The sequence below is a fragment of the Hyla sarda genome, unplaced genomic scaffold, assembly GCF_029499605.1.
Source record: "Hyla sarda isolate aHylSar1 unplaced genomic scaffold, aHylSar1.hap1 scaffold_331, whole genome shotgun sequence".
Classification (NCBI taxonomy): Eukaryota; Metazoa; Chordata; class Amphibia; order Anura; family Hylidae; genus Hyla; species Hyla sarda.
This window is the reverse complement of record NW_026610054.1, coordinates 230,124-257,732: the sequence shown is the minus strand read 5'-3', so window position 1 is coordinate 257,732 and position 27,609 is coordinate 230,124. Positions and strand designations below refer to the sequence as shown.

The window sequence follows — 27,609 nt, the reverse complement described above, 5'->3', positions numbered from 1 at the left end:
AGGTTCTGTGAGGTCTTATACAATCTGTAGGGTCTTATACTCATGGTTCTACCTGTGGGGTCTTCAGTATTGGGGGGGGGGGGGTCAGGAGGTCAGGTTCTGTGAGGTCTTGTACTCATGGTTCTGTCTGTGGGGTCTTCAGGATGGAGGGGGGGTGTGTCAGGAGGTCAGGTTCTGTGAGATCTTGTACAATCTGTAGGGTCTTATACTTATGGTTCTACCTGTGGGGTCTTCAGTATTTGGGGGGGGGGGGGTCAGGAGGTCAGGTTCTGTGAGGTCTTGTACAATCTGTAGGGTCTTATACTTATGGTTCTACCTGTGGGGTCTTCAGTATTGGGGGGGGGGGGGGTCAGGAGGTCAGGTTCTGTGAGGTCTTATAGAATCTCTAGTGTCTCATACTCTTGGTTCTACCTGTGGGGTCTTCAGGATGGAGGGGGTCAGGAGGTCAGGTTCTGTGAGGTCTTGTACAATCTGTTGGGTCTTATACTTATGGATCTACCTGTGGGGTCTTCAGTATCGGGGGGGGGGGGGGGTCAGGAGGTCAGGTTCTGTGAGGTCTTGTACAATCTGTAGGGTCTTTTACTTATGGTTCTGTCTGTGGGGTCTTCAGTATTTGGGGGGGGGGGTGTCAGGAGGTCAGGTTCTGTGAGGTCTTATACAATCTTTAGGGTCTTATACTTATGGTTCTGTCTGTGGGGTCTTCAGTATTTGGGGGGGGGGGTGTCAGGAGGTCAGGTTCTGTGAGGTCTTATACAATCTGTAGGGTCTCATACTCATGGCTCTACCTGTGGGGTCTTCAGGATGGAGGCGGGGGGCGGGGGTCAGGTCCTGTGAGATCTTGTACAAGCTGTAAGGTCTTGTATTCATGGTTGTACCTGTGGGGTCTTCAGTATTGGGGGGGGGGGTCAGGAGGTCAGGTTCTGTGAGGTCTTGTACTCATGGTTCTGTCTGTGGGGTCTTCAGTATTTGGGGGGGGGGTGTCAGGAGGTCAGGTTCTGTGAGGTCTTATACAATCTGTAGGGTCTCATACTCATGGTTTTACCTGTGGGGTCTTCAGGATGGAGGGCGGGGGCGGGGGTCAGGTCCTGTGAGATCTTGTACAATCTGCAAGGTCTTGTATTCATGGTTGTACCTGTGGGGTCTTCAGTATTGGGGGGGGGGGTCAGGAGGTCAGGTTCTGTGAGGTCTTGTACTCATGGTTCTGTCTGTGGGGTCTTCAGTATTTGGGGGGGGTGTCAGGAGGTCAGGTTCTGTGAGGTCTTATACAATCTGTAGGGTCTCATACTCATGGTTCTACCTGTGAGGTCTTCAGGATGGAGGGGGGAGGGGTCAGGAGGTCAGGTTCTGTGAGGTCTTGTACAATCTGTAGGGTCTTATACTTATGGTTCTGTCTATGGGGTCTTCAGTATTGGGGGGGGGGGTGTCAGGAAGTCAGGTTCTGTGAGGTCTTATACAATCTGTAGGGTCTCATACTCATGGTTCTACCTGTGGGGTCTTCAGTATTGGGGGGGGTCAGGAGGTCAGGTTCTGTGAGGTCTCGTACTCATGGTTCTGTCTGTGGGGTCTTCAGGATGGAGGGGGGGGTGTCAGGAGGTCAGGTTCTGTGAGATCTTGTACAATCTGTAGGGTCTTATACTCATGGCTCTACCTGTGGGGTCTTCAGGATGGAGGGGGGGGGGGTCAGGTTCTGTGAGGTCTTATACAATCTGTAGGGTCTCATACTCATGGTTCTGTCTGTGAGGTCTTCAGTATTTGGGGGGGGGGGTGTCAGGAGGTCAGGTTCTATGAGGTCTTGTACTCATGGTTCTGTCTGTGGGGTCTTCAGGATGGAGGGGGGGTGTCAGGAGGTCAGGTTCTGTGAGATCTTGTACAATCTGTAGGGTCTTATACTTATGGTTCTGTCTGTGGGGTCTTCAGTATTAGGGGGGGTGTCAGGAGGTCAGGTTCTGTGAGGTCTTATACAATCTGTAGGGTCTCATACTCATGGTTCTGTCTATGGGGTCTTCAGTATTTGGGGGGGGGGGGTGTCAGGAGGTCAGGTTCTGTGAGGTCTTGTACTCATGGTTCTGTCTGTGGGGTCTTCAGTATTTGGGGGGGGGGTGTCAGGAGGTCAGGTTCTGTGAGGTCTTATAAAATCTGTAGGGTCTCATACTCATGGTTCTACCTGTGGGGTCTTCAGGATGGAGGGGGGGGGGTCAGGTTCTGTGAGGTCTTATACAATCTGTAGGGTCTCATACTCATGGTTCTGTCTGTGAGGTCTTCAGTATTTGGGGGGGGGTGTCAGGAGGTCAGGTTCTATGAGGTCTTGTACTCATGGTTCTGTCTGTGGGGTCTTCAGGATGGAGGGGGGGGGGGGGTGTCAGGAGGTCAGGTTCTGTGAGATCTTGTACAATCTGTAGGGTCTTATACTTATGGTTCTGTCTGTGGGGTCTTCAGTATTAGGGGGGGTGTCAGGAGGTCAGGTTCTGTGAGGTCTTATACAATCTGTAGGGTCTCATACTCATGGTTCTGTCTATGGGGTCTTCAGTATTTGGGGGGGGGGGGGTGTCAGGAGGTCAGGTTCTGTGAGGTCTTGTACTCATGGTTCTGTCTGTGGGGTCTTCAGGATGGAGGGGGGGTGTCAGGAGGTCAGGTTCTGTGAGGTCTTGTACAATCTGTAGGGTCTTATACTCATGGTTCTACCTGTGGGGTCTTCAGGATGGAGGGGGGGGGGGGTCAGGTCATGTGAGATCTTGTACAATCTGTAGGGTCTTGTATTCATGGTTGTACCTGTGGGGTCTTCAGTATTGGGGGGGGGGGGGGGTCAGGATGTCAGGTTCTGTGAGGTCTTGTACTCATGGTTCTGTCTGTGGGGTCTTCAGTATTTGGGGGGGGGTGTCAGGAGGTCAGGATCTGTGAGGTCTTGTACAATCTGTAGGGTCTTATACTTATGGTTCTACCTGTGGGGTCTTCAGTATTGGGGGGGGGTCAGGAGGTCAGGTTCTGTGAGGTCTTATACAATCTCTAGGGTCTCATACTCTTGGTTCTACCTATGGGGTCTTCAGGATGGAGGGGGGGGGGTCAGGTTCTGTGAGGTCTTATACAATCTGTAGGGTCTCATACTCATGGTTCTGTCTGTGGGTCTTCAGTATTTGGGGGGGGGGGTGTCAGGAGGTCAGGTTCTGTGAGGTCTTGTACAATCTGTAGGGTCTTATACTTATGGTTCTACCTGTGGGGTCTTCAGTATTGGGGGGGGGGGGGTCAGGAGGTCAGGTTCTGTGAGGTCTTATACAATCTCTAGGGTCTCATACTCTTGGTTCTACCTATGGGGTCTTCAGGATGGAGGGGGTCAGGAGGTCAGGTTCTGTGAGGTCTTGTACAATCTGTAGGGTCTCATACTCATGGTTCTGTCTGTGGGGTCTTCAGTATTTGGGGGGGGGTGTCAGGAGGTCAGGTTCTGTGAGGTCTTATACAATCTGTAGGGTCTTATACTTATGGATCTGTCTGTGGGGTCTTCGGTATTTGGGGGGGGGGGTGTCAGGAGGTCAGGTTCTGTGAGGTCTTATACAATCTGTAGGGTCTTATACTTATGGTTCTACCTGTGGGGTCTTCAGTATTGGGGGGGGGTCAAGAGGTCAGGTTCTGTGAGGTCTTATACAATCTGTAGGGTCTTATACTCATGGTTCTGTCTGTGGGGTCTTCAGTATTGGGGGGGGGTCAGGAGGTCAGGTTCTGTGAGGTCTTATACAATCTGTAGGGACTCATACTCTTGGTTCTGTCTGTGGGGTCTTCAGTATTTGGGGGGGGGGGTCAGGAGGTCAGGTTCTGTGAGGTCTTATACAATCTCTAGGGTCTCATACTCATGGTTCTACCTGTGAGGTCTTCAGGATGGAGGGGGGAGGGGTCAGGAGGTCAGGTTCTGTGAGGTCTTGTACAATCTGTAGGGTCTTATACTTATGGTTCTGTCTATGGGGTCTTCAGTATTGGGGGGGGGGTGTCAGGAAGTCAGGTTCTGTGAGGTCTTATACAATCTGTAGGGTCTCATACTCATGCTTCTACCTGTGGGGTCTTCAGTATTGGGGGGGGTCAGGAGGTCAGGTTCTGTGAGGTCTCGTACTCATGGTTCTGTCTGTGGGGTCTTCAGGATGGAGGGGGGGTGTCAGGAGGTCAGGTTCTGTGAGATCTTGTACAATCTGTAGGGTCTTATACTCATGGCTCTACCTGTGGGGTCTTCAGGATGGAGGGGGGGGGGGTCAGGTTCTGTGAGGTCTTATACAATCTGTAGGGTCTCATACTCATGGTTCTGTCTGTGAGGTCTTCAGTATTTGGGGGGGGGGTGTCAGGAGGTCAGGTTCTATGAGGTCTTGCACTCATGGTTCTGTCTGTGGGGTCTTCAGGATGGAGGGGGGGTGTCAGGAGGTCAGGTTCTGTGAGATCTTGTACAATCTGTAGGGTCTTATACTTATGGTTCTGTCTGTGGGGTCTTCAGTATTAGGGGGGGTGTCAGGAGGTCAGGTTCTGTGAGGTCTTATACAATCTGTAGGGTCTCATACTCATGGTTCTGTCTATGGGGTCTTCAGTATTTGGGGGGGGGTGTCAGGAGGTCAGGTTCTGTGAGGTCTTGTACTCATGGTTCTGTCTGTGGGGTCTTCAGTATTTGGGGGGGGTGTCAGGAGGTCAGGTTCTGTGAGGTCTTATAAAATCTGTAGGGTCTCATACTCATGGTTCTACCTGTGGGGTCTTCAGGATGGAGGGGGGGGGGTCAGGTTCTGTGAGGTCTTGTACTCATGGTTCTGTCTGTGGGGTCTTCAGTATTTGGGGGGGGGGGTGTCAGGAGGTCAGGTTCTGTGAGGTCTTATACAATCTTTAGGGTCTTATACTTATGGTTCTGTCTGTGGGGTCTTCAGTATTTGGGGGGGGGGGTGTCAGGAGGTCAGGTTCTGTGAGGTCTTATACAATCTGTAGGGTCTCATACTCTTGGTTCTACCTGTGGGGTCTTTGGTCAGGGGATGACTTTTTAGCCTGACATCTCTGGGGTTGATGTGACTGGAGTGGTCACCTCGTACTTCCCTCTGCCTCCTTGTCTCATCAGGGCACAGCGGAGAACCCGGGCATCAACCAGCAGGCCCTGTGTGCCCTCTACCAGGAGATGGAGGCCAGGCGAGGTCTGTGGAGCTACAGTGTCAGCCTCAGTATGGTGGAGATCTACAATGAGGTCATCAGGTAAGTCAGCTCCACCCACCTACCACAATCCTCTCTGCTCCGGACTACACCCCCCATCATCCGCCTTCTCCAACCCTCATCATGTCCTGGGTTATTGCTGCCCCCTCTATACTGTCTGCAGAGATCTTCTCTCCAAGGACCCCCAGGAGAAGCTGGACATCAAGCTGAACCCGGACGGCAGCGGTCAGCTCCACCTGCCCGGACTGACCAGGAAGGAGGTCAAGAGCCTCCGGCACATCAGAAAGGTAAGGAGGCCTATATCCTCCATGTCAGCTGATCACAGAGGATACTGGAGTAACCAGGCTGATGGACCAGGGAGCTGACGCTCTAATACTCTCAATACTCTCACAGATCCTGTCACTGGGGAAAAGAAACAGAGCAACATTCTGCACTAACATGAATGAGAGGAGCTCCCGATCCCACGCCTTACTCACCATCACCATAACCGGGCAGGAGCTGAGCTCTGGAGCTGTTACTACAGGTACTCATTGTTATATCATTACTTCTGGTACTCACCATTACTACAAGTACTTCCTTGTATATCATTACTTCAGGTATTTATTATTATATCATTGCTACTGGTACTCTCCATTATACAATTGCTACCGGTACCCACCATTACTAAAAGTACTTATATCATTACTTCAGGTACTTATTATATCATTACTACAGGTATTCACCATTATAACATTGCTACAGGTACTCACCATTACTACAAGTACTCACTATTATATCATTACTTCAGGTACTCACCATGATACCACTGCTACAGGTACTCACCATTACTACATATACTCATTATTATATAATTTCTACAGGTACTCACCATTATATAATTACTACAGGTATTCACCATTATAACATTGCTACAGGTACTCACCATTACTACAAGTACTTCCTTGTATATCATTACTTCAGGTATTTATTATTATATCATTGCTACTGGTACTCTCCATTATACAATTGCTACCGGTACCCACCATTACTAAAAGTACTTATATCATTACTTCAGATACTTATTATATCATTACTACAGGTATTCACCATTAGAACATTGCTACAGGTACTCACCATTACTACAAGTACTTACTATTATATCATTACTTCAGGTACTCACCATTATACCTCTGCTACAGGTACTCACCATTACTACATATACTCATTATTATATAATTTCTACAGGTACTCACCATTATATAATTACTACAGGTATTCACCATGATACCACTGCTACAGGTACTCACCATTATATAATTACTACAGGTATTCACCATGATACCACTGCTACAGGTACTCACCATTATATAATTACTACAGGTATTCACCATGATACCACTGCTACAGGTACTCACCATTACTACACATACTCATTATTATATAATTTCTACAGGTACTCACCATTATATAATTACTACAGGTATTCACCATGATACCACTGCTACAGGTACTCACCATTATATAATTACTACAGGTATTCACCATGATACCACTGCTACAGGTACTCACCATTATATAATTACTACAGGTATTCACCATGATACCACTGCTACAGGTACTCACCATTACTACACATACTCATTATTATATAATTTCTACAGGTACTCACCATTATATAATTACTACAGGTATTCACCATGATACCACTGCTACAGGTACTCACCATTATATAATTACTACAGGTATTCACCATGATACCACTGCTACAGGTACTCACCATTACTACACATACTCATTATTATATAATTTCTATAGGTACTCATCATTATATAATTACTACAGGTATTCACCATGATACCACTGCTACAGGTACTCACCATTATATAATTACTACAGGTATTCACCATGATACCACTGCTACAGGTACTCACCATTACTACACATACTCATTATTATATAATTTCTACAAGTACTCGCCATTATATTATTACTACAGGTATTCACCATGATACCACTGCTACAGGTACTCACCATTATATAATTACTACAGGTATTCACCATGATACCACTGCTACAGGTACTCACCATTATATAATTACTACAGGTATTCACCATGATACCACTGCTACAGGTACTCACCATTACTACACATACTCATTATTATATAATTTCTACAGGTACTCACCATTATATAATTACTACAGGTATTCACCATGATACCACTGCTACAGGTACTCACCATTATATAATTACTACAGGTATTCACCATGATACCACTGCTACAGGTACTCACCATTACTACACATACTCATTATTATATAATTTCTATAGGTACTCATCATTATATAATTACTACAGGTATTCACCATGATACCACTGCTACAGGTACTCACCATTATATAATTACTACAGGTATTCACCATGATACCACTGCTACAGGTACTCACCATTACTACACATACTCATTATTATATAATTTCTACAAGTACTCGCCATTATATTATCACTACAGGTATTCACCATGATACCACTGCTACAGGTACTCACCATTATATAATTACTACAGGTATTCACCATGATACCACTGCTACAGGTACTCACCATTATATAATTACTACAGGTATTCACCATGATACCACTGCTACAGGTACTCACCATTACTACAGGTACTCATTATTATAACATTACTACAAGTACTTATTATTATATTATTACAGGTACTCACCATTACTATGGCTACTCAGTATTATATCATTACTTGAGGTACTTATTATATCATTACAACAGGTACTTACCATTACTACAGGTACTCATTATTATATCATCACTACAAGTAATCACCATTATATCATTGCAACAGGTACTCTCCATTACTATAGGTACTCATTATTATAACATTACTACAAGTACGTATTATTATATCATTACAACAGGTACTCACCAATACTACAAGTACTCATTATATCATTACTACAATACCTCTTCATTATACCATTACTACAAGTACTCATTATTACATTATTACTACAGGTACTTATTATTATATTACTAGTTACTCATTATTGCATTATTACTACAGGTACTTATTATTATATTACTAGTTACTCATTATTATATAATTTCTACAGGTACTGTTCATTATATTACTACTACAGGTACTCATTATTATATTATTACTACAGGTACTCATTATTATATGATTACTACAGGTACTACTCATCATACCATTACTACAGGCACTCACCATTACTACAAGTACTCATTATTATACCGTGGGCCCTCAAGATACAATATTAATTGGTTCCAGGACGACCATCGTATGTTGAAACTATTGTATGTTGAGACCAGAACTCTATGGAAACCTGGTAATTGGTTCTTAAGCCCCAAAATGTCATCCAAAATAGAAAAAAGTGAGGATTAAATCACTGTCTATGTAGAGGACAGGAGCTTCTTCAGGGACCTGTACAGTACATGCAGTGTCCCAAAAAAAGTAAAATGGAGTCGCCCTCACCTGGTGCCCAAAGGAGCAGCTAACCCTGGTACAGGTAAAGAGTACAGAACATGTAATACCTCCCTGTACTGTAGGGGGCGCTACCAGACACCAGTCACTGCATACACTTCAGTAATCCAGGTAAAGAGTACAGAACATGTAATACCTCCCTGTACTGTAGGGGGCGATACTAGACACCAGTCAGTGCATACACTTCAGTAATACAGATAAAGAGTACAGAACATGTAATACCTCCCTGTACTGTAGGGGGCGCTACCAGACACCAGTCAGTACATACACTTCAGTAATACAGGTAAAGTGTACAGAACATGTAATACCTCCCTGTACTGTAGGGGACGCTACCAGACACCAGTCAGTGCATACACTTCAGTAATACAGGTAAAGAGTACAGAACATGTAATACCTCCCTGTACTGTAGGGGGCGCTACCAGACACCAATCAGTGCATACACTTCAGTAATACAGGTAAAGAGTACAGAACATGTAATACCTCCCTGTACTGTAGGGGGCGCTACCAGACACCAGTCAGTGCATACACTTCAGCAATACAGGTAAAGAGTACAGAACATGTAATACCTCCCTGTACTGTAGGGGACGCTACCAGACACCAGTCAGTGCATACACTTCAGTAATACAGGTAAAGAGTACAGAACATGTAATACCTCCCTGTACTGTAGGGGGCGCTACCAGACACCAATCAGTGCATACACTTCAGTAATACAGGTGAAGAGTACAGAACATGTAATACCACCCTGTACTGTAGGGGGCGCTACCAGACACCAGTCAGTGTATACACTTCAGTAATACAGGTAAAGAGTACAGAACATGTAATACCTCCCTGTACTATAGGGGGCGCTACCAGACACTAGTCAGTGTATACACTTCAGTAATACAGGTAAAGAGTACAAAACATGTAATACCTCCCTGTACTGTAGGGGGCGCTACCAGACACCAGTCAGTGCATACACTTCAGTAATACAGGTGAAGAGTACAGAACATGTAATACCTCCCTGTACTGTAGGGGGCACTACCAGACACCAGTCAGTGCATACACTTCAGTAATACAGGTAAAGAGTACAGAACAAGTAATACCTCCCTGTACTGTTGGGGGCGCTACCAGACACCAGTCAGTGCATACACTTCAGTAATACAGGTAAAGAGTACAGAACATGTAATACCTCCCTGTACTTGTAGGGGGCGCTACCAGACACCAGTCAGTGCATACACTTCAGCAATACAGGTAAAGAGTACAGAACATGTAATACCTCCCTGTACTGTAGGGGGCGCTACCAGACACCAGTCAGTGCATACACTTCAGTAATACAGGTAAAGAGTACAGAACATGTAATGCCTCCCTGTACTGTAGGGGGCACTACCAGACACCAGTCAGTGCATACACTTCAGTAATACAGGTAAAGAGTACAGAACATGTAATACCTCCCTGTACTGTAGGGGGCGCTACCAGACACCAGTTACTGCATACACTTCAGTAATACAGGTAAAGAGTACAGAACATGTAATACCTCCCTCTACTGTAGGGGGCGCTACCAGACACCAGTTACTGCATACACTTCAGTAATACAGGTAAAGAGTACAGAACATGTAATACCTCCCTGTACTGTAGGAGGCGCTAACAGACACCAGTCAGTACATACACTTCAGTAATACAGGTAAAGAGTTGTTACGCCGAGCGCTCCGGGTCCCTGCTCCTCCCCGGAGCGCTCGCGGCATCTCTCTCCCTGCAGCGCCCCGGTCAGACCCGCTGACCGGGAGCGCTGCACTGACATTGCCGGCGGGGATGCGATTCGCATAGCGGGACGCGCCCGCTCGCGAATCGCATCCCAAGTCACTTACCCGTCCCGGTCCCCGGCTGTCAGGTTCTGGCGCGCGTGGCTCCGGCCTCTAGGGCACGCGCACGCCAGCTCTCTAAGATTTAAAGGGCCAGTGCATCAATGATTGGTGCCTGGCCCAATCAGCCTAATTAGCTTCCACCTGCTCCCTGGCTATATCACATCACTTCCCCTGCACTTCCTTGCCGGATCTTGTTGCCTTGTGCCAGAGAAAGCGTTTAGTGTTGTCCAAAGCCTGTGTTCCAGATCTTCTGCTATCCTCATTGACTACGAACCTTGCCGCCTGCCCCGACCTTCTGCTACATCTGACCTTGCCTCTGCCTAGTCCTTCTGTCCCACGCCTTCTCAGCAGTCAGAGAGGTTGAGCCGTTGCCGGTGAATACGACCTGGTTGCTACCGCCGCAGCAAGACCATCCCGCTTTGCGGCGGGCTCTGGTGAATACCAGTAACAACCTAGAACCGGTCCACCGGTACGGTCCACGCCAATCCCTCGCTGACACAGAGGATCCACATCCAGCCTGCCTAATCGTAACAGTAGATCCGGCCATGGATCCCGCTGAGGTGCCGCTGCCAAGTCTCGCTGACCTCTCCATGGTGGTCGCTCAGCAATCGCAGCAAATTGCCCAACAAGGACAGCAGCTGTCGCAGTTGACCGCCACGTTACAGCAACTTCTGCCACTGCTACAGCAGCAACCATCTCCTCCGCCAGCTCCTGCACTTCCTCTGCAGCGAGTGGCCGCTCCTAGCCTCCGCTTGTCCCTGCCGGACAAATTTGATGGGGACTCTAGACTCTGCCGTGGATTTTTGTCTCAGTGTTCCCTACATATGGAGATGTTGTCGGACCTATTTCCTACAGAACGATCTAAGGTGGCGTTCGTAGTGAGTCTTCTGTCTGGAAAGGCTTTGTCTTGGGCCACACCACTCTGGGACCGCAATGATCCTGCCACAGCCACAGTCCAGTCCTTCTTCTCTGAAGTCCGTAGTGTCTTTGAAGAACCAGCCCGAGCTTCTTCTGCCGAGACTGCCCTGCTGAACCTGGTCCAGGGTAATTCTTCAGTAGGCGAGTACGCCATCCAATTTCGTACTCTCGCTTCCGAATTATCTTGGAATAACGAGGCCCTCTGCGCGACCTTTAAAAAAGGCCTATCCAGTAACATCAAGGATGTGCTGGCCGCACAAGAGATTCCTGACAACCTGCAAGAACTTATCCATTTGGCCACCCGCATTGACATGCGTTTTTCTGAGAGACACCAGGAGCTCCGCCAGGAAAAAGACCTTGATCTCTGGGCACCTCTCTCACAGTATCCTTTGCAATCTACGCCTGGGCCTCCCGCCGAGGAGGCTATGCAAGTGGATCGGTCTCGCCTGACCCAGGAAGAGAGGACTCGCCGTAGGGAGAAAAATCTATGTCTGTACTGCGCCAGTACCGAACATTTCTTGGTGGATTGCCCTATCCGTCCTCCACGCCTGGGAAACGCACGCACGCACCCAGCTCACGTGGGCCTGGCGTCCCTTGGTACGAAGTCTGCTTCTCCACGTCTCACTGTGCCCGTGCGGATTTCTCCTTCTGCCAACTCCTCCTTCTCAGCCATGGCCTTCTTGGACTCTGGTTCTTCTGGAAATTTTATTCTGGACTCTTTGGTGAATAAGTTCTGCATCCCGGTGACCCGTCTCGTCAAGCCGCTCTACATTTCTTCGGGCAACGGAGTGAAGTTGGACTGTACTGTGCGTTACCGCACAGAACCCCTCTTAATGTGCATTGGACCCCATCACGAAAAGATTGAATTTTTCGTCCTTCCCAACTGCACCTCTGAAGTCCTCCTCGGTCTTCCATGGCTCCAGCATCATTCTCCCACCCTTGACTGGACCACCGGGGAGATCAAGAATTGGGGTTCTGCTTGCCACAAGAAATGCCTCACGTCTGCTCTCAGTCCCGTCTGTCGGGCCTCAGTGTCTCCTCCTGTGCCTGGTCTCCCCAAGGCCTATCAGGACTGTGCCGTGCCTCCTCATAGCCCCCGTTCTGGTGACACTCTGCCCTGTGATAAGCTTCACCCTCTGCCCCCCCTCCCCATTCCCACTTCTTCTGAACTACCTGCCGCTGGGATAGCTACCCAGGACTTCATTTTTCAGAAGGAGACTCAAGAGGCGCCCTCTATGTTCTCGTCTCTTTTGAAGGGACAAGGAGACAAAAAGAGGGGGAGACCTAAGGGGGGGGGGGGTACTGTTACGCCGAGCGCTCCGGGTCCCTGCTCCTCCCCGGAGCACTCGCGGCGTCTCTCTCTGCAGCGCCCCGGTCAGACCCGCTGACCGGGAGCGCTGCACTGACATTGCCGGCGGGGATGCGATTCGCATAGCAGGACGCGCCCGCTCGTGAATCGCATCCCAAGTCACTTACCCGTTCCGGTCCCCGGCTGTCAGGTTCTGGCGCGTGCATCTCCGCTCTCTAAGATTTAAAGGGCCAGTGCACCAATGATTGGTGCCTGGCCCAATCAGCCTAATTAGCTTCCACCTGCTCCCTGGCTATATCACATCACTTCCCCTGCACTTCCTTGCCGGATCTTCTTGCCTTGTGCCAGTGAAAGCGTTTAGTGTTGTCCAAAGCCTGTGTTCCAGATCTCCTGTTCTCCTCATTGACTACGATCCTTGCCGCCTGCCCCGACCTTCTGCTACGTCTGACCTTGCCTCTGCCTAGTCCTTCTGTCCCACGCCTTCTCAGCAGTCAGCGAGGTTGAGCCGTTGCGGGTTGATACGACCTGGTTGCTACCGCCGCAGCAAGACCATCCCGCTTTGCGGCGGGCTCTGGTGAATACCAGTAGCAACTTAGAACCGGTCCACCGACACGGTCCACGCCAATCCCTCTCTGACACAGAGGATCCACATCCAGCCTGCCGAATTGTAACAAGAGTACAGAACATGTAATACCTCCCTGTACTGTAGGAGGCGCTACCAGACACCAGTCAGTGCATACATTTCAGTAATACAAGTAAAGAGTACAGATCATGTAATACCTCCTCGTACTGTAGGGGGAGCTACCAGACACCAGTCAGTGTATACACTTCAGTAATACAGGTAAAGAGTACAGAACATGTAATACCTCCCTGTACTGTAGGGGGCGCTACCAGACACCAGTCAGTGCATGTACTTCCGTAATACAGGTAAAGAGTACAGAACATGTAATACCTCCCTGTACTGTAGGGGGCGCTACCAGACACAAGTCAGTGCATACACTTCATTAATACAGGTAAAGAGTACAGAACATGTAATACCTCCCTGTACTGTAGGGGGCGCTACCAGATACCAGTCAGTGCATACACTTCAGTAATACAGGTAAAGAGTACAAAACATTTAATACCTCCCTGTACTGTAGGGGGCACTACCAGACACCAGTCAGTGCATGTACTTCAGTAATACAGGTAAAGAGTACAGAACATGTAATACCTCCCTGTACTGTAGGGGGCGCTACCAGACACAAGTCAGTGCATACACTTCATTAATACAGGTAAAGAGTACAGAACATGTAATACCTCCCTGTACTGTAGGGGGCGCTACCAGACACCAGTCAGTACATACACTTCAGTAATACAGGTAAAAAGTACAGAACATGTAATATCTCCTTGTACTGTAGGGGGCGCTATCAGACACCAGTCAGTACATACACTTCAGTAATACAGGTAAAGAGTACAGAACATGTAATACCTCCTTGTACTGTAGGGGGGCACTACCAGACACCAGTCAGTGCATACACTTCAGTAATACAGGTAAAGAGTACAAAACATGTAATACCTCCCTGTACTGTAGGGGGCGCTATCAGACACCAGTCAGTACATACACTTCAGTAATACAGGTAAAGAGTACAGAACATGTAATACCTCCTTGTACTGTAGGGGGGCACTACCAGACACCAGTCAGTGCATACACTTCAGTAATACAGGTAAAGAGTACAGAACATGTAATACCTCCCTGTACTGTAGGGGGCGCTATCAGACACCAGTCAGTACATACACTTCAGTAATACAGGTAAAGAGTACAGAACATGTAATACCTCCTTGTACTGTAGGGGGGCACTACCAGACACCAGTCAGTGCATGTACTTCAGTAATACAGGTAAAGAGTACAGAACATGTAATGCCTCCCTGTACTGTAGGGGGCACTACCAGACACCAGTCAGTGAATACACTTCAGTAATACAGGTAAAGAGTACAGAACATGTAATGCTTCCCTGTACTGTAGGGGGGCGCTACCAGACACCAGTCAGTGCATACACTTCAGTAATACAGGTAAAGAGTACAGAACATGTAATACCTCCCTGTATTGTAGGGGGCGCTACCAGACACCAGTAAGTACATACACTTCAGTAATACAGGTAAAGAGTACAGAACATGTAATACCTCCTTGTACTGTAGGGGGCGCTACCAGACACCAGTCAGTGCATACACTTCAGTAATACAGGTAAAGAGTACAGAACATGTAATACCTCCCTGTACTGTAGGAGGCATTACCAGACACCAGTCACTGCATATGCTTCAGTAATACAGGTAAAGAGTACAGAACATGTAATACCTCCCTGTACTGTAGGGGACGCTACCAGTCAGTCAGTGCATACACTTCAGTAATACAGGTAAAGAGTACAGAACATGTAATACTTCCCTGTACTGTAGGGGGGCGCTACCAGACACCAGTCAGTGCATACACTTCAGTAATACAGGTAAAGAGTACAGAACATGTAATGCCTCCCTGTACTGTAGGGGGCGCTACCAGATACCAGTCAGTGCATACACTTCAGTAATACAGGTAAAGATTACAAAACATTTAATACCTCCCTGTACTGTAGGGGGCACTACCAGACACCAGTCAGTGCATACACTTCAGTAATACAGGTAAAGAGTACAAAACATGTAATACCTCCCTGTACTGTAGGGGGCACTATCAGACACCAGTCAGTGCATACACTTCAGTAATACAGGTAAAGCGTACAGAACATGTAATACCTCCCTGTACTGTAGGGGGCGCTACCAGACACCAGTCAGTGCATACACTTCAGTAATACAGGGGTTTTACCAGTGACTGCCTATTCTGATTGGTCGGTTCTTCCAGCCATTGTCACGTTTCACAGATCTGGACTGTCTGTACATCGTATGTTGAGTCTGGTTTCAAGTTACAATGGTCCAGAAAAGACCATTGTATGTTGAAAATATTGTAAGTTGAGGGATCACTGTATTGCTATAGGCGCTCACAATTACTACTATTATCTATTAGATCTTTCTATGGTTTGTTGCTTTTCTTTCTCATATCCAAGTCTAACCATGTTTCACCTTTGAGCCCATTACCTCATTACCCCGCAGCATAGTCCCTGGGGGTCACCTGGTTGACACACCTCTATGGTTGTGTGGTGGCCACTAGGGAGAATGTTATGCTGGGTGTAGTAGTCCCTGATGTTTGTGTCATGTGATCTTCTGTGACCCACAACCTATGTCCGTGATGCTGTTCCTGCACAGGGAGGAGATGTCTGACACAACCTGTAATCTTCCCTAAGCTCCTCCCACATTTCCAATGACTTAGAGACGCCGCAGCTCTGCTACAACTGTGGAGTCAGCAGAGGAGATTGGGTCACTGTCCCTTTAATTATTGCTTTTATATCTTTGTTGGTAAAGTTAGTTATCCTTGGGTGCTTTAAGCTCGTGTACGTGAAATGTCTACGGCAGACGTGTGCGGGTTCTCAAGTCCAAAACACTGAACGAGGATCCTCACCGGTTGGTTTACCATGGTGCTCTTGGTAATCTGTGACCAGAGAAGACCCCTGATGTAGCTGACAGCACGGACCCATGTTTGGGCCCAATATAAAGATCTGTGTATTGCAGAGAGGCCCTTGTACAACTTTTCCTCCTCCCTTGAAAAGACAAATATTTCCCTGTTGGGGACTGAAATGTCGTAGATCGTATCCTGTAAACATCGACTGGACCACGGATTAGGAAGAGCAATGTAATTGTAGACTAGACAGGTGACATGTCACTGTGTCCCCTCAATAAGAGCAAAGCTGAGGGAAACACGTGGCCAGACTACTCAGTTACCCAGGAGACAGAGGCTGGACTAGTGACTTTCCCCTGCAATTATTGGTTAGGAGAGGACATGTGACCAAATGACTACTCAGCTGTGTACATTACATGCAGCAATGTGAGAGATATTAACCCTTAGCATTCTTTAAGACCTCAGCATATGCATAAAATTAAGCGCAATGCACATATAGGATTGGTCTATGCTCTTAGTGACCGCAGTCATGTGACATCTTCTACTTTTAGGGAAGCTAAACCTGGTGGACCTGGCGGGATCTGAACGGGTGTGGAAGTCCGGGGCGGAGGGCGAACGTCTGAAGGAGGCACAGAATATAAATAAGTCTCTGCTTGCCCTGGGGGAAGTCATTCAGGCCCTTAGAGCCAAGCAAGGTCACATCCCCTTCAGGAACTCCAAGCTCACCTACCTGCTGCAGGACTCACTGGGCAAGGGCAACAAGACGGTCATGATGGTGCAGGTGCTGCCAGCTGTCACTGACTACTGGTGCATGCTGGGAAACGTCACTGAGGACTGGCGCATGCTGGGAAACGTCACTGAGGACTGGTGCATGCTGGGAAACGTCACTGAGGACTGGCGCATGCTGGGAAACGTCACTGAGGACTAATGCATGCTGGGAGACGTCACTGAGGACCAGTGCATGCTGGGAGACCTCACTGAGTACAGGTGCATGCTGGGATATGTCACTGAGGACTGGTGCATGCTGGGAAACGTCACTGAGGACTGGTGCATGCTGGGAAACTTCACTGAGGACTGGCGCATGCTGGGAAACGTCACTGAGGACTGGCGCATGCTGGGAAACGTCACTGAGGACTGGCGCATGCTGGGAAACGTCACTGAGGACTGGTGCATGCTGGGAGACGTCACTGAGGACCGGTGCATGCTGGGAAACGTCTCTGAGGACTGGTGCATGCTGGGAAACGTCTCTGAGGACTGGTGCATGCTGGGAAACATCACTGAGGACTGGTGCATGCTGGGAGACGTCACTGAGGACTGGTGCATGCTGGGAGAGATGTCACTGAGTACAGGTGCATGCCGGGAGACGTCACTGAAGACTGGTGCATGCTGGGAGACGTCACTGAAGACTGGTGCATGCTGGGAGAGACCTCACTGAGTACAGGTGCATGCTGGGAGATGTCACTGAGGACTGGTGCATGCTGGGAAACGTCACTGAGCACTGGTGCATGCCGGGAGACATCACTGAGTACAGGTGCATGCCGGGAGACATCACTGAGGACTGGTGCATGCTGGGAGACGTCACTGAGTAAAGGGGCATGCCGGGAAACGTCACTGAGGACTGGTGCATGCCGGGAGACATCACTGAGGATTGGTGCATGCCGGGAGACATCACTGAGTACAGGTGCATGCCGGGAGACGTCACTGAGGACTGGTGCATGCTGGGAGACGTCACTGAGTACAGGGGCATGCCGGGAAACGTCACTGAGGACTGGTGCATGCCGGGAGACATCACTGAGGATTGGTGCATGCCGGGAGACATCACTGAGTACAGGTGCATGCCGGGAGACATCACTGAGGACTGGTGCATGCCGGGAGACGTCACTGAGGACTGGTGCATGCCGGGAGACATCACTGAGGACTGGTGCATGCTGGGAGACGTCACTGAGTAAAGGGGCATGCCGGGAAACGTCACTGAGGACTGGTGCATGCCGGGAGACATCACTGAGGATTGGTGCATGCCGGGAGACGTCACTGAGGACCGGTGCATGCTGGGAGACGTCACTGAGTACAGGGGCATGTCGGGAAACGCCACTGAGGACTGGTGCATGCCGGGAGACATCACTCAGGATTGGTGCATGCCGGGAGACATCACTGAGTACAGGTGCATGCCGGGAGACGTCACTCAGTACAGGTGCATGCCGGGAGACGTCACTGAGGACTGGTGCATGCCGGGAGACGTCACTGAGGACTGGTGCATGCCGGGAGACGTCACTGAGGACTGGTGCATGCCGGGAGAAGTCACTGAGGACTGGTGCATTCCGGGAGACGTCACTGAGGACTGGTGCATTCCGGGAGACGTCACTGAGGACAGGTGCATGCCGGGAGACGTCACTGAGTACAGGGGCATGGCGGGAGACGTCACTGAGTACAGGTGCATGCCGGGAGACGTCACTGAGTACAGGTGCATGCCGGGAGACGTCACTGAGTACAGGTGCATGCCGGGAGACGTCACTGAGTACAGGTGCATGCCGGGAGACGTCACTGAGTACAGGTGCATGCCGGGAGACGTCACTGAGGACTGGTGCATGCGGGGAGACGTCACTGAGGACTGGTGCATGCCGGGAGACGTCACTGAGGACTGGTGCATGCCGGGAAACGTCACTGAGTACAGGTGCATGCCGGGAGACGTCACTGAGTACAGGTGCATGCCGGGAGACGTCACTGAGGACTGGTGCATGCCGGGAGACGTCACTGAGTACAGGTGCATGCCGGGAGACGTCACTGAGAACTGGTGCATGCCGGGAGACGTCACTGAGGACTGTGGTGCATGCTGGGAGACGTCACTGTGCAGAAGTGCATGCTGGGAAAGATCACTGTACAGCAATGTATAGTATACACAACAAAGCAGGGTGTGTGTAGGGTAGTGTACACAGCAGAGCAGGATATATAGTGGGGTATATATGTAGGGTAGTGTACACACCTGGGTATACAGCACAGTATACAGCAGAGCAGGGTTAATAGCGGTGTATATGTAGGGTAGTGTACACACCTGGGTATACAGCACAGTATACAGCAGAGCAGTGTATATAGCGGTATATATGTAGGGTAGTGTACACACCTGGGTATACAGCAGAGCAGGGTATATAGCGGTGTATATGTAGAGTAGTGTACACACCAGGGTATACAGCACAGTTTACAGCATAACAGGGTATATAGCGGGGTATATGTAGGGTAGTGTAAACACCGGGGTATACAGCAGAGCAGGGTATATAGCGGGTATATGTAGGGTATTGTACACACCTGGATATACAGCACAGTATACAGCAGAGCAGGGTATATAGCAGTGTACATGTAGAGTAGTGTACACATCAGGGTATACAGCACAGTATACAGCATAACAGGGTATATAGCGGGGTATATGGGAAACGTCTCTGAGGACTGGTGCATGCTGGGAAACGTCTCTGAGGACTGGTGCATGCTGGGAAACATCACTGAGGACTGGTGCATGCTGGGAGACGTCACTGAGGACTGGTGCATGCTGGGAGAGATGTCACTGAGTACAGGTGCATGCCGGGAGACGTCACTGAAGACTGGTGCATGCTGGGAGACGTCACTGAAGACTGGTGCATGCTGGGAGAGACCTCACTGAGTACAGGTGCATGCTGGGAGATGTCACTGAGGACTGGTGCATGCTGGGAAACGTCACTGAGCACTGGTGCATGCCGGGAGACATCACTGAGTACAGGTGCATGCCGGGAGACATCACTGAGGACTGGTGCATGCTGGGAGACGTCACTGAGTAAAGGGGCATGCCAGGAAACGTCACTGAGGACTGGTGCATGCCGGGAGACATCACTGAGGATTGGTGCATGCCGGGAGACATCACTGAGTACAGGTGCATGCCGGGAGACGTCACTGAGGACTGGTGCATGCTGGGAGACGTCACTGAGTACAGGGGCATGCCGGGAAACGTCACTGAGGACTGGTGCATGCCGGGAGACATCACTGAGGATTGGTGCATGCCGGGAGACATCACTGAGTACAGGTGCATGCCGGGAGACATCACTGAGGACTGGTGCATGCCGGGAGACGTCACTGAGGACTGGTGCATGCCGGGAGACATCACTGAGGACTGGTGCATGCTGGGAGACGTCACTGAGTAAAGGGGCATGCCGGGAAACGTCACTGAGGACTGGTGCATGCCGGGAGACGTCACTGAGGATTGGTGCATGCCGGGAGACGTCACTGAGGACCGGTGCATGCTGGGAGACGTCACTGAGTACAGGGGCATGTCGGGAAACGTCACTGAGGACTGGTGCATGCCGGGAGACATCACTCAGGATTGGTGCATGCCGGGAGACATCACTGAGTATAGGTGCATGCCGGGAGACGTCACTCAGTACAGGTGCATGCCGGGAGACATCACTGAGGACTGGTGCATGCCGGGAGACGTCACTGAGGACTGGTGCATGCCGGGAGACGTCACTGAGGACTGGTGCATGCCGGGAGAAGTCACTGAGGACTGGTGCATTCCGGGAGACGTCACTGAGGACTGGTGCATTCCGGGAGACGTCACTGAGGACAGGTGCATGCCGGGAGACGTCACTGAGTACAGGGGCATGCCGGGAGACGTCACTGAGTACAGGTGCATGCCGGGAGACGTCACTGAGTACAGGTGCATGCCGGGAGACGTCACTGAGTACAGGTGCATGCCGGGAGACGTCACTGAGTACAGGTGCATGCCGGGAGACGTCACTGAGGACTGGTGCATGCGGGGAGACATCACTGAGGACTGGTGCATGCCGGGAGACGTCACTGAGGACTGGTGCATGCCGGGAAAACGTCACTGAGTACAGGTGCATGCCGGGAGACGTCACTGAGGACTGGTGCATGCCGGGAGACGTCACTGAGTACAGGTGCATGTCGGGAGACGTCACTGAGAACTGGTGCATGCCGGGAGACGTCACTGAGGACTGGTGCATGCCGGGAGACGTCACTGTGCAGAAGTGCATGCTGGGAAAGATCACTGTACAGCAATGTATAGTATACACAACAAAGCAGGGTGTGTGTAGGGTAGTGTACACAGCAGAGCAGGATATATAGTGGGGTATATATGTAGGGTAGTGTACACACCTGGGTATACAGCACAGTATACAGCAGAGCAGGGTTAATAGCGGTGTATATGTAGGGTAGTGTACACACCTGGGTATACAGCACAGTATACAGCAGAGCAGTGTATATAGCGGTATATATGTAGGGTAGTGTACACACCTGGGTATACAGCACAGTATACAGCAGAGCAGGGTATATAGCGGTGTATATGTAGAGTAGTGTACACACCAGGGTATACAGCACAGTTTACAGCATAACAGAGTATATAGCGGGGTATATGTAGGGTAGTGTACACACCGGGGTATACAGCAGAGCAGGGTATATAGCGGTGTATATGTAGGGTATTGTACACACCAGGGTATACAGCACAATATACAGCAGAGCAGGGTATATAGCGGGGTATATGTAGGGTATTGTACACACCATGGTATACAGCAGAGCAGGGTATATAGGGGGGTATATGTAGGGTATTGTACACACCATGGTATACAGTAGAGCAGGGTATATAGCGGGGTATATGTAGGGTATTGTACACACCATGGTATACAGCACAGTATACAGCAGAGCAGGGTATATAGCGGAGTATATGTAGGGTAGTATACACACCGGGGTATACAGCACAGTATACAGCAGAGTAGGGTATATAGTGGGGTATATGTAGAGTAGTGTACACACCGGGGTATACAGCAGAGCAGGGTATATAGCGGGGTATATGTAGGGTATTGTACACACCATGGTATACAGCACAGTATACAGCAGAGCAGGGTATATAGCGGGGTATATGTAGGGTATTGTACACACCATGGTATACAGCACAGTATACAGCAGAGAAGGGTATATAGCGGAGTATATGTAGGGTAGTATACACACCGGGGTATACAGCACAGTATACAGCAGAGTAGGGTATATAGCGGGGTATATGTAGGGTAGTGTACACACCGGGGAATACAGCACAGTATACAGCAGAGCAGGGTATATAGCGGGTATATGTAGGGTAGTGTACACACCATGGTATACAGCACAGTATACAGCAGAGCAGGGTATATAGCGGGAATATGTGGGATAGTGTACACACCATGGTATACAGCACAGTATACAGCAGAGTAGGGTATATAGCGGGGTATATGTAGAGTAGTGTACACACCATGGTATACAGCACAGTATACAGTAGAGTAGGGTATATAGCGGGGTATATGTAGGGTATTTTACACACCATGGTATACAGCACAGTATACAGCAGAGTAGGGTATATAGCGGGGTATATGTAGGGTAGTGTACACACCGGTGAATACAGCACATTATACAGCAGAGTAGGGTATATAGCGGGGTATATGTAGGGTATTGTACACACCATGGTATACAGTAGAGCAGGGTATATAGCGGGGTATATGTAGGGTATTGTACACACCATGGTATACAGCACAGTATACAGCAGAGCAGGGTATATAGCGGGTATATGTAGGGTAGTGTACACACCATGGTATACAGCACAGTATAGAGCAGAGCAGGGTATATAGCGGGGTATATGTAGGGTATTGTACACACCGGGGTATACAGCACAGTATACAGCAGAGCAGGGTATATAGCGGGGTATATGTAGTGAAGTGTACACACCTGGATATACAGCACAGTATACAGCAGAGCAGGGTATATAGCGGTGTATATGTAGGGTATTGTGCACACTGGGGTATACAGCACAGTATACAGCAGAGCAGGGTATATAGCGGGGTATATGTAGAGTAGTGTACACACCAGGGTATACAGCACAGTATACAGCAGAGTAGGGTATATAGCGGGGTATATGTAGAGTAGTGTACACACCGGGGTATACAGCACAGTATACAACAGAGCAGGGTATATAGCGGGTATATGTAGGGTAGGGTACACACCTGGATATACAGCACAGTATACAGCAGAGCAGGGTATATAGCGGGTATATGTAGGGTAGTGTACACACCAGGGTATACAGCACAGTATACAGCAGAGCAGGGTATATGTAGGGTAGTGTACACACCAGGGTATACAGCAGAGCAGGGTATATAGCGGGGTATATGTAGGGTAGTGTACACACCTGGATATACAGCACAGTATACAGCAGAGCAGGGTATATAGCGGGTATATGTAGGGTATTGTACACACCAGGGTATACAGTATACAGCAGAGCAGGGTATATAGCAGGTATATGTAGGGTAGTGTACACACCAGGGTATACAGCACAGTATACAGCAGAATAGGGTATATAGCGGGTATATGTAGGTTATTGTATACAGCACAGTATACAGCAGAGCAGGGTATATAGCGGGGTATATGTAGAGTAGTGTACACACCTGGATATACAGCACAGTATACAGCAGAGCAGGGTATATAGCGGGTATATGTAGGGTAGTGTACACACCAGGGTATACAGCACAGTATACAACAGAGCAGGGTATATGTAGGGTAGTGTACACACCAGGATATACAGCACAGTATACAGCAGAGCAGGGTATATAGCGGGGTATATGTAGGGTAGTGTACACACCTGGATATACAGCACAGTATACAGCAGAGCAGGGTATATAGCGGGTATATGTAAAGTATTGTACACACCAGGGTATACAGCACAGTATACAGCAGAGCAGGGTATATAGCGGGTATATGTAGGGTAGTGTACACACCAGGGTATACAGCACAGTATACAGCAGAATAGGGTATATAGCGGGTATATGTAGGTTATTGTATACAGCACAGTATACAGCAGAGCAGGGTATATAGCGGGTATATGTAGGGTAGTGTACACACCAGGGTATACAGCACAGTATACAGCAGAGCAGGTTATATAGCGGGTATATGTAGGGTAGTGTACACACCAGGGTATACAGCACAGTATACAGCACAATAGGGTATATAGCGGGTATATGAAGGTTATTGTATACAGCACAGTATACAGCAGAGCAGGGTATATAGCAGGTATATGTAGGTTATTGTATACAGCACAGTATACAGCAGAGCAGGGTATATAGCGGGTATATGTAGGGTATTGTATACAGCACAGTATACAGCAGAGCAGGGTATATAGCGGGTATATGTAGGGTAGTGTACACACCAGGGTATACAGCACAGTATACAGCAGAGCAGGGTATATAGCGGGTATATGAAGGTTATTGTATACAGCACAGTATACAGCAGAGCAGGGTATATAGCGGGTATATGTAGGGTATTGTATACAGCACAGTATACAGCTGACGTGTTCCCTCCCCGTATACAGGTGTCGTCCCTGGAGAGTAATATTGGGGAGACTGTCTGCTCCCTGAACTTCGCCCAGCGGGTCTGTAAGGTGGAGCTTGGTCCGGCCTCCCGGAGGATGGATGGCGGCAGAGCGGAGGTTTGAGCGCCGCCTGCACCGTGGTAACTGCTGGATGCCGCTACATGACCGATACATCTCCCCCGGACTGGTCCCATAATACACCTGGCATTAACCCTTTTTATGCACTGCCACCCTGAGGATGAACGATGCTGCTGGATTGCTGCTACCCCTCCTCCAGACTCCTCTGTCCTCCTCCTCCCACCAGACTCCTCTGTCCTCTCCTCCTCCTCCAGACTCCTCTGTCCTCCTCCTCCCACCAGACTCCTCTGTCCTCTCCTCCTCCCACCAGACTCCTCTGTCCTCTCCTCCTCCTCCAGACTCCTCTGTCCTCTCCTCCTCCTCCAGACTCCTCTGTCCTCTCCTCCTCCTCCAGACTCCTCTGTCCTCTCCTCCTCCCACCAGACTCCTCTGTCCTCTCCTCCTCCCACCAGACTCCTCTGTCCTCTCCTCCTCCTCCAGACTCCTCTGTCCTCTCCTCCTCCTCCAGACTCCTCTGTCCTCTCCTCCTACTCCAGACTCCTCTGTCCTCTCCTCCTCCTCCAGACTCATCTGTCCTCTCCTTCTCCTCCAGACTCCTCTGTCCTCTCCTCCTCCTCCAGACTCCTCTGTCCTCTCCTCCTCCTCCAGACTCCTCTGTCCTCTCCTCCTCCCTCCAAACTCCTCTGTCCTCTCCTCCTCCCACCAGACTCCTTTGTCTCCTCCTCCCACCAGACACCTCTGTCTCCTCCTTCCTCCAAACTCCTGTGTCCTCTCCTCCTCCCTCCAGACTCCTGTCTCCTCCTCCCTCCAGACTCCTGTCTCCTCCTCCCTCAAGAATCCTCTGTCCTCTCCTCCTCCTCCTCCAGATTCCTTCTCTTACTCCAGACTTCTCTGTCCTCCGCCTCCCGACCCCTCCGCCTCCTTATACTCCAGACTTCTCTGTCCTCTCCTCCTCCTCCAGATTCCTCTTACTCCAGACTTCTCTGTCCTCCTCCCGACCCCTCCTCCTCCTTATACTCCAGACTTCTCTGTCCTCCTCCTCCCGACCCCTCCTCCTCCTTATACTCCAGACTTCTCTGTCCTCCTCCTCCCGACCCCTCCTCCTACTTATACTCCAGACTTCTCTGTCCCCACCTCAAGCATCATACATTGGGCCCCGCTGTCTTCTTGTGGGGCAGGTGCCATATATGGAGTCCTGCTATCTACGTGTGGTGGGGAAACGCGTCATACAATGGGCCTCACTGTCATGGGCCCCGCAGTACACGTGTGAGGGAGACATCATCACACCATGGGCCCCGCAGTACACGTGTGAGGGAGACATCATCACACCATGGGCCCCGCAGTACACATGTGGGGGAGACATAATCACACCATGGGCCCCACAGTACACGTGTGGAGGAGACCTCATCACACCATGGGCCCCGCAGTACACGTGTGAGGGAGACATCATCACACCATGGGCCCCGCAGTACACGTGTGAGGGAGACATTATCACACCATGGGCCCCGCAGTACACGTGTGAGGGAGACATCATCACACCATGGGCCCCGCAGTACACGTGTGAGGGAGACCTCATCACACCATGGGCCCCGCAGTACACGTGTGAGGGAGACCTCATCACACCATGGGCCCCGCAGTACACGTGTGGAGGAGACATCATCACACCATGGGCCCCGCAGTACACGTGTGAGGGAGACATCATCACACCATGGGCCCCGCAGTACACGTGTGAGGGAGACATCATCACACCATGGGCCCCGCAGTACACGTGTGAGGGAGACATCATCACACCATGGGCCCCGCGGTACACGTGTGAGGGAGACCTCATCACACCATGGGCCCCGCAGTACACGTGTGAGGGAGACATCATCACACCATGGGCCCCGCAGTACACGTGTGGGGGAGACATCATCACACCATGGGCCCCGTAGTACACGTGTGGAGGAGACATCATCACACCATGGGCCCCGCAGTACACGTGTGAGGGAGACATCATCACACCATGGGCCCCGCAGTACACGTGTGAGGGAGACATCATCACACCATGGGCCCCGCAGTACACGTGTGAGGGAGACATCATCACACCATGGGCCCCGCAGTACACGTGTGGGGGAGACATCATCACACCATGGGCCCCGCAGTACACGTGTGAGGGAGACCTCATCACACCATGGGCCCCGCAGTACATGTGTCAGGGAGACATCATCACACCATGGGCCCCGCAGTACACGTGTGAGGGAGACATCATCACACCATGGGCCCCGCAGTACACGTGTGAGGGAGACATCATCACACCATGGGCTCCGCGGTACACGTGTGAGGGAGACATCATCACACCATTGACCCCGCAGTACACGTGTGAGGGAGACATCATCACACCATGGGCCCCGCAGTACACGTGTGGGGGAGACATCATCACACCATGGGCCCCGCAGTACACGTGTGGGGGAGACATCATCACACCATGGGCCCCGCAGTACACGTGTGGAGGAGACATCATCACACCATGGGCCCCGCGGTACACGTGTGGAGGAGACATCATCACACCATGGGCCCCGCAGTACACGTGTGGGGGAGACATCATCACACCATGGGCCCCGCAGTACACGTGTGGGGGAGACATCATCACACCATGGGCCCCGCAGTACACGTGTGAGGGAGACATCATCACACCATGGGCCCCACAGTACACGTGTGAGGGAGACATCATCACACCATGGGCCCCGCAGTACACGTGTGGAGGAGACATCATCACACCATGGGCCCCGCAGTACACGTGTGGAGGAGACATCATCACACCATGGGCCCCGCAGTACACGTGTGAGGGAGACATCATCACACCATGGGCCCCGCAGTACACGTGTGGAGGAGACATCATCACACCATGGGCCCCGCAGTACACGTGTGGAGGAGACATCATCACACCAT

General features: G+C 50.1%; 2 protein-coding genes across 3 annotated transcripts in view; both read left to right on the top strand.

Annotated features, from left to right (window-relative positions):
* The window catches only part of LOC130330281 (kinesin-like protein KIFC3), a 37,770-nt gene extending 13,029 nt beyond the window's left edge, over nt 1-24,741 (top strand). Inside the window, exons 6-10 of the mRNA XM_056553575.1 lie at nt 5,072-5,202; nt 5,324-5,447; nt 5,554-5,683; nt 16,796-17,025; nt 24,604-24,741. Coding sequence (XP_056409550.1) covers nt 5,072-5,202; nt 5,324-5,447; nt 5,554-5,683; nt 16,796-17,025; nt 24,604-24,726 — 738 coding nt within the window. The 3' untranslated portion in view covers nt 24,727-24,741. The remainder of the gene's footprint in view (nt 1-5,071; nt 5,203-5,323; nt 5,448-5,553; nt 5,684-16,795; nt 17,026-24,603) is intronic.
* Nucleotides 24,742-24,921: 180 nt separating this feature from the next.
* LOC130330279 (DNA-directed RNA polymerase II subunit RPB1-like) lies at nt 24,922-27,115 on the top strand. Of its 2 annotated transcripts, none has more exons than XM_056553574.1 (2): nt 24,922-25,715; nt 25,812-27,115. In XM_056553574.1, the coding sequence occupies exon 2, from the start codon at nt 25,869-25,871 to the stop codon at nt 26,610-26,612; it is 744 nt and encodes a 247-aa protein (XP_056409549.1). In that variant the 5' UTR covers nt 24,922-25,715; nt 25,812-25,868; the 3' UTR covers nt 26,613-27,115. The 2 variants fall into 2 exon arrangements, with proteins under 2 accessions (XP_056409549.1, XP_056409548.1); XM_056553573.1 differs by having other exon boundaries at nt 24,922-25,724; nt 25,789-27,097.
* Nucleotides 27,116-27,609: the final 494 nt, after the last annotated feature.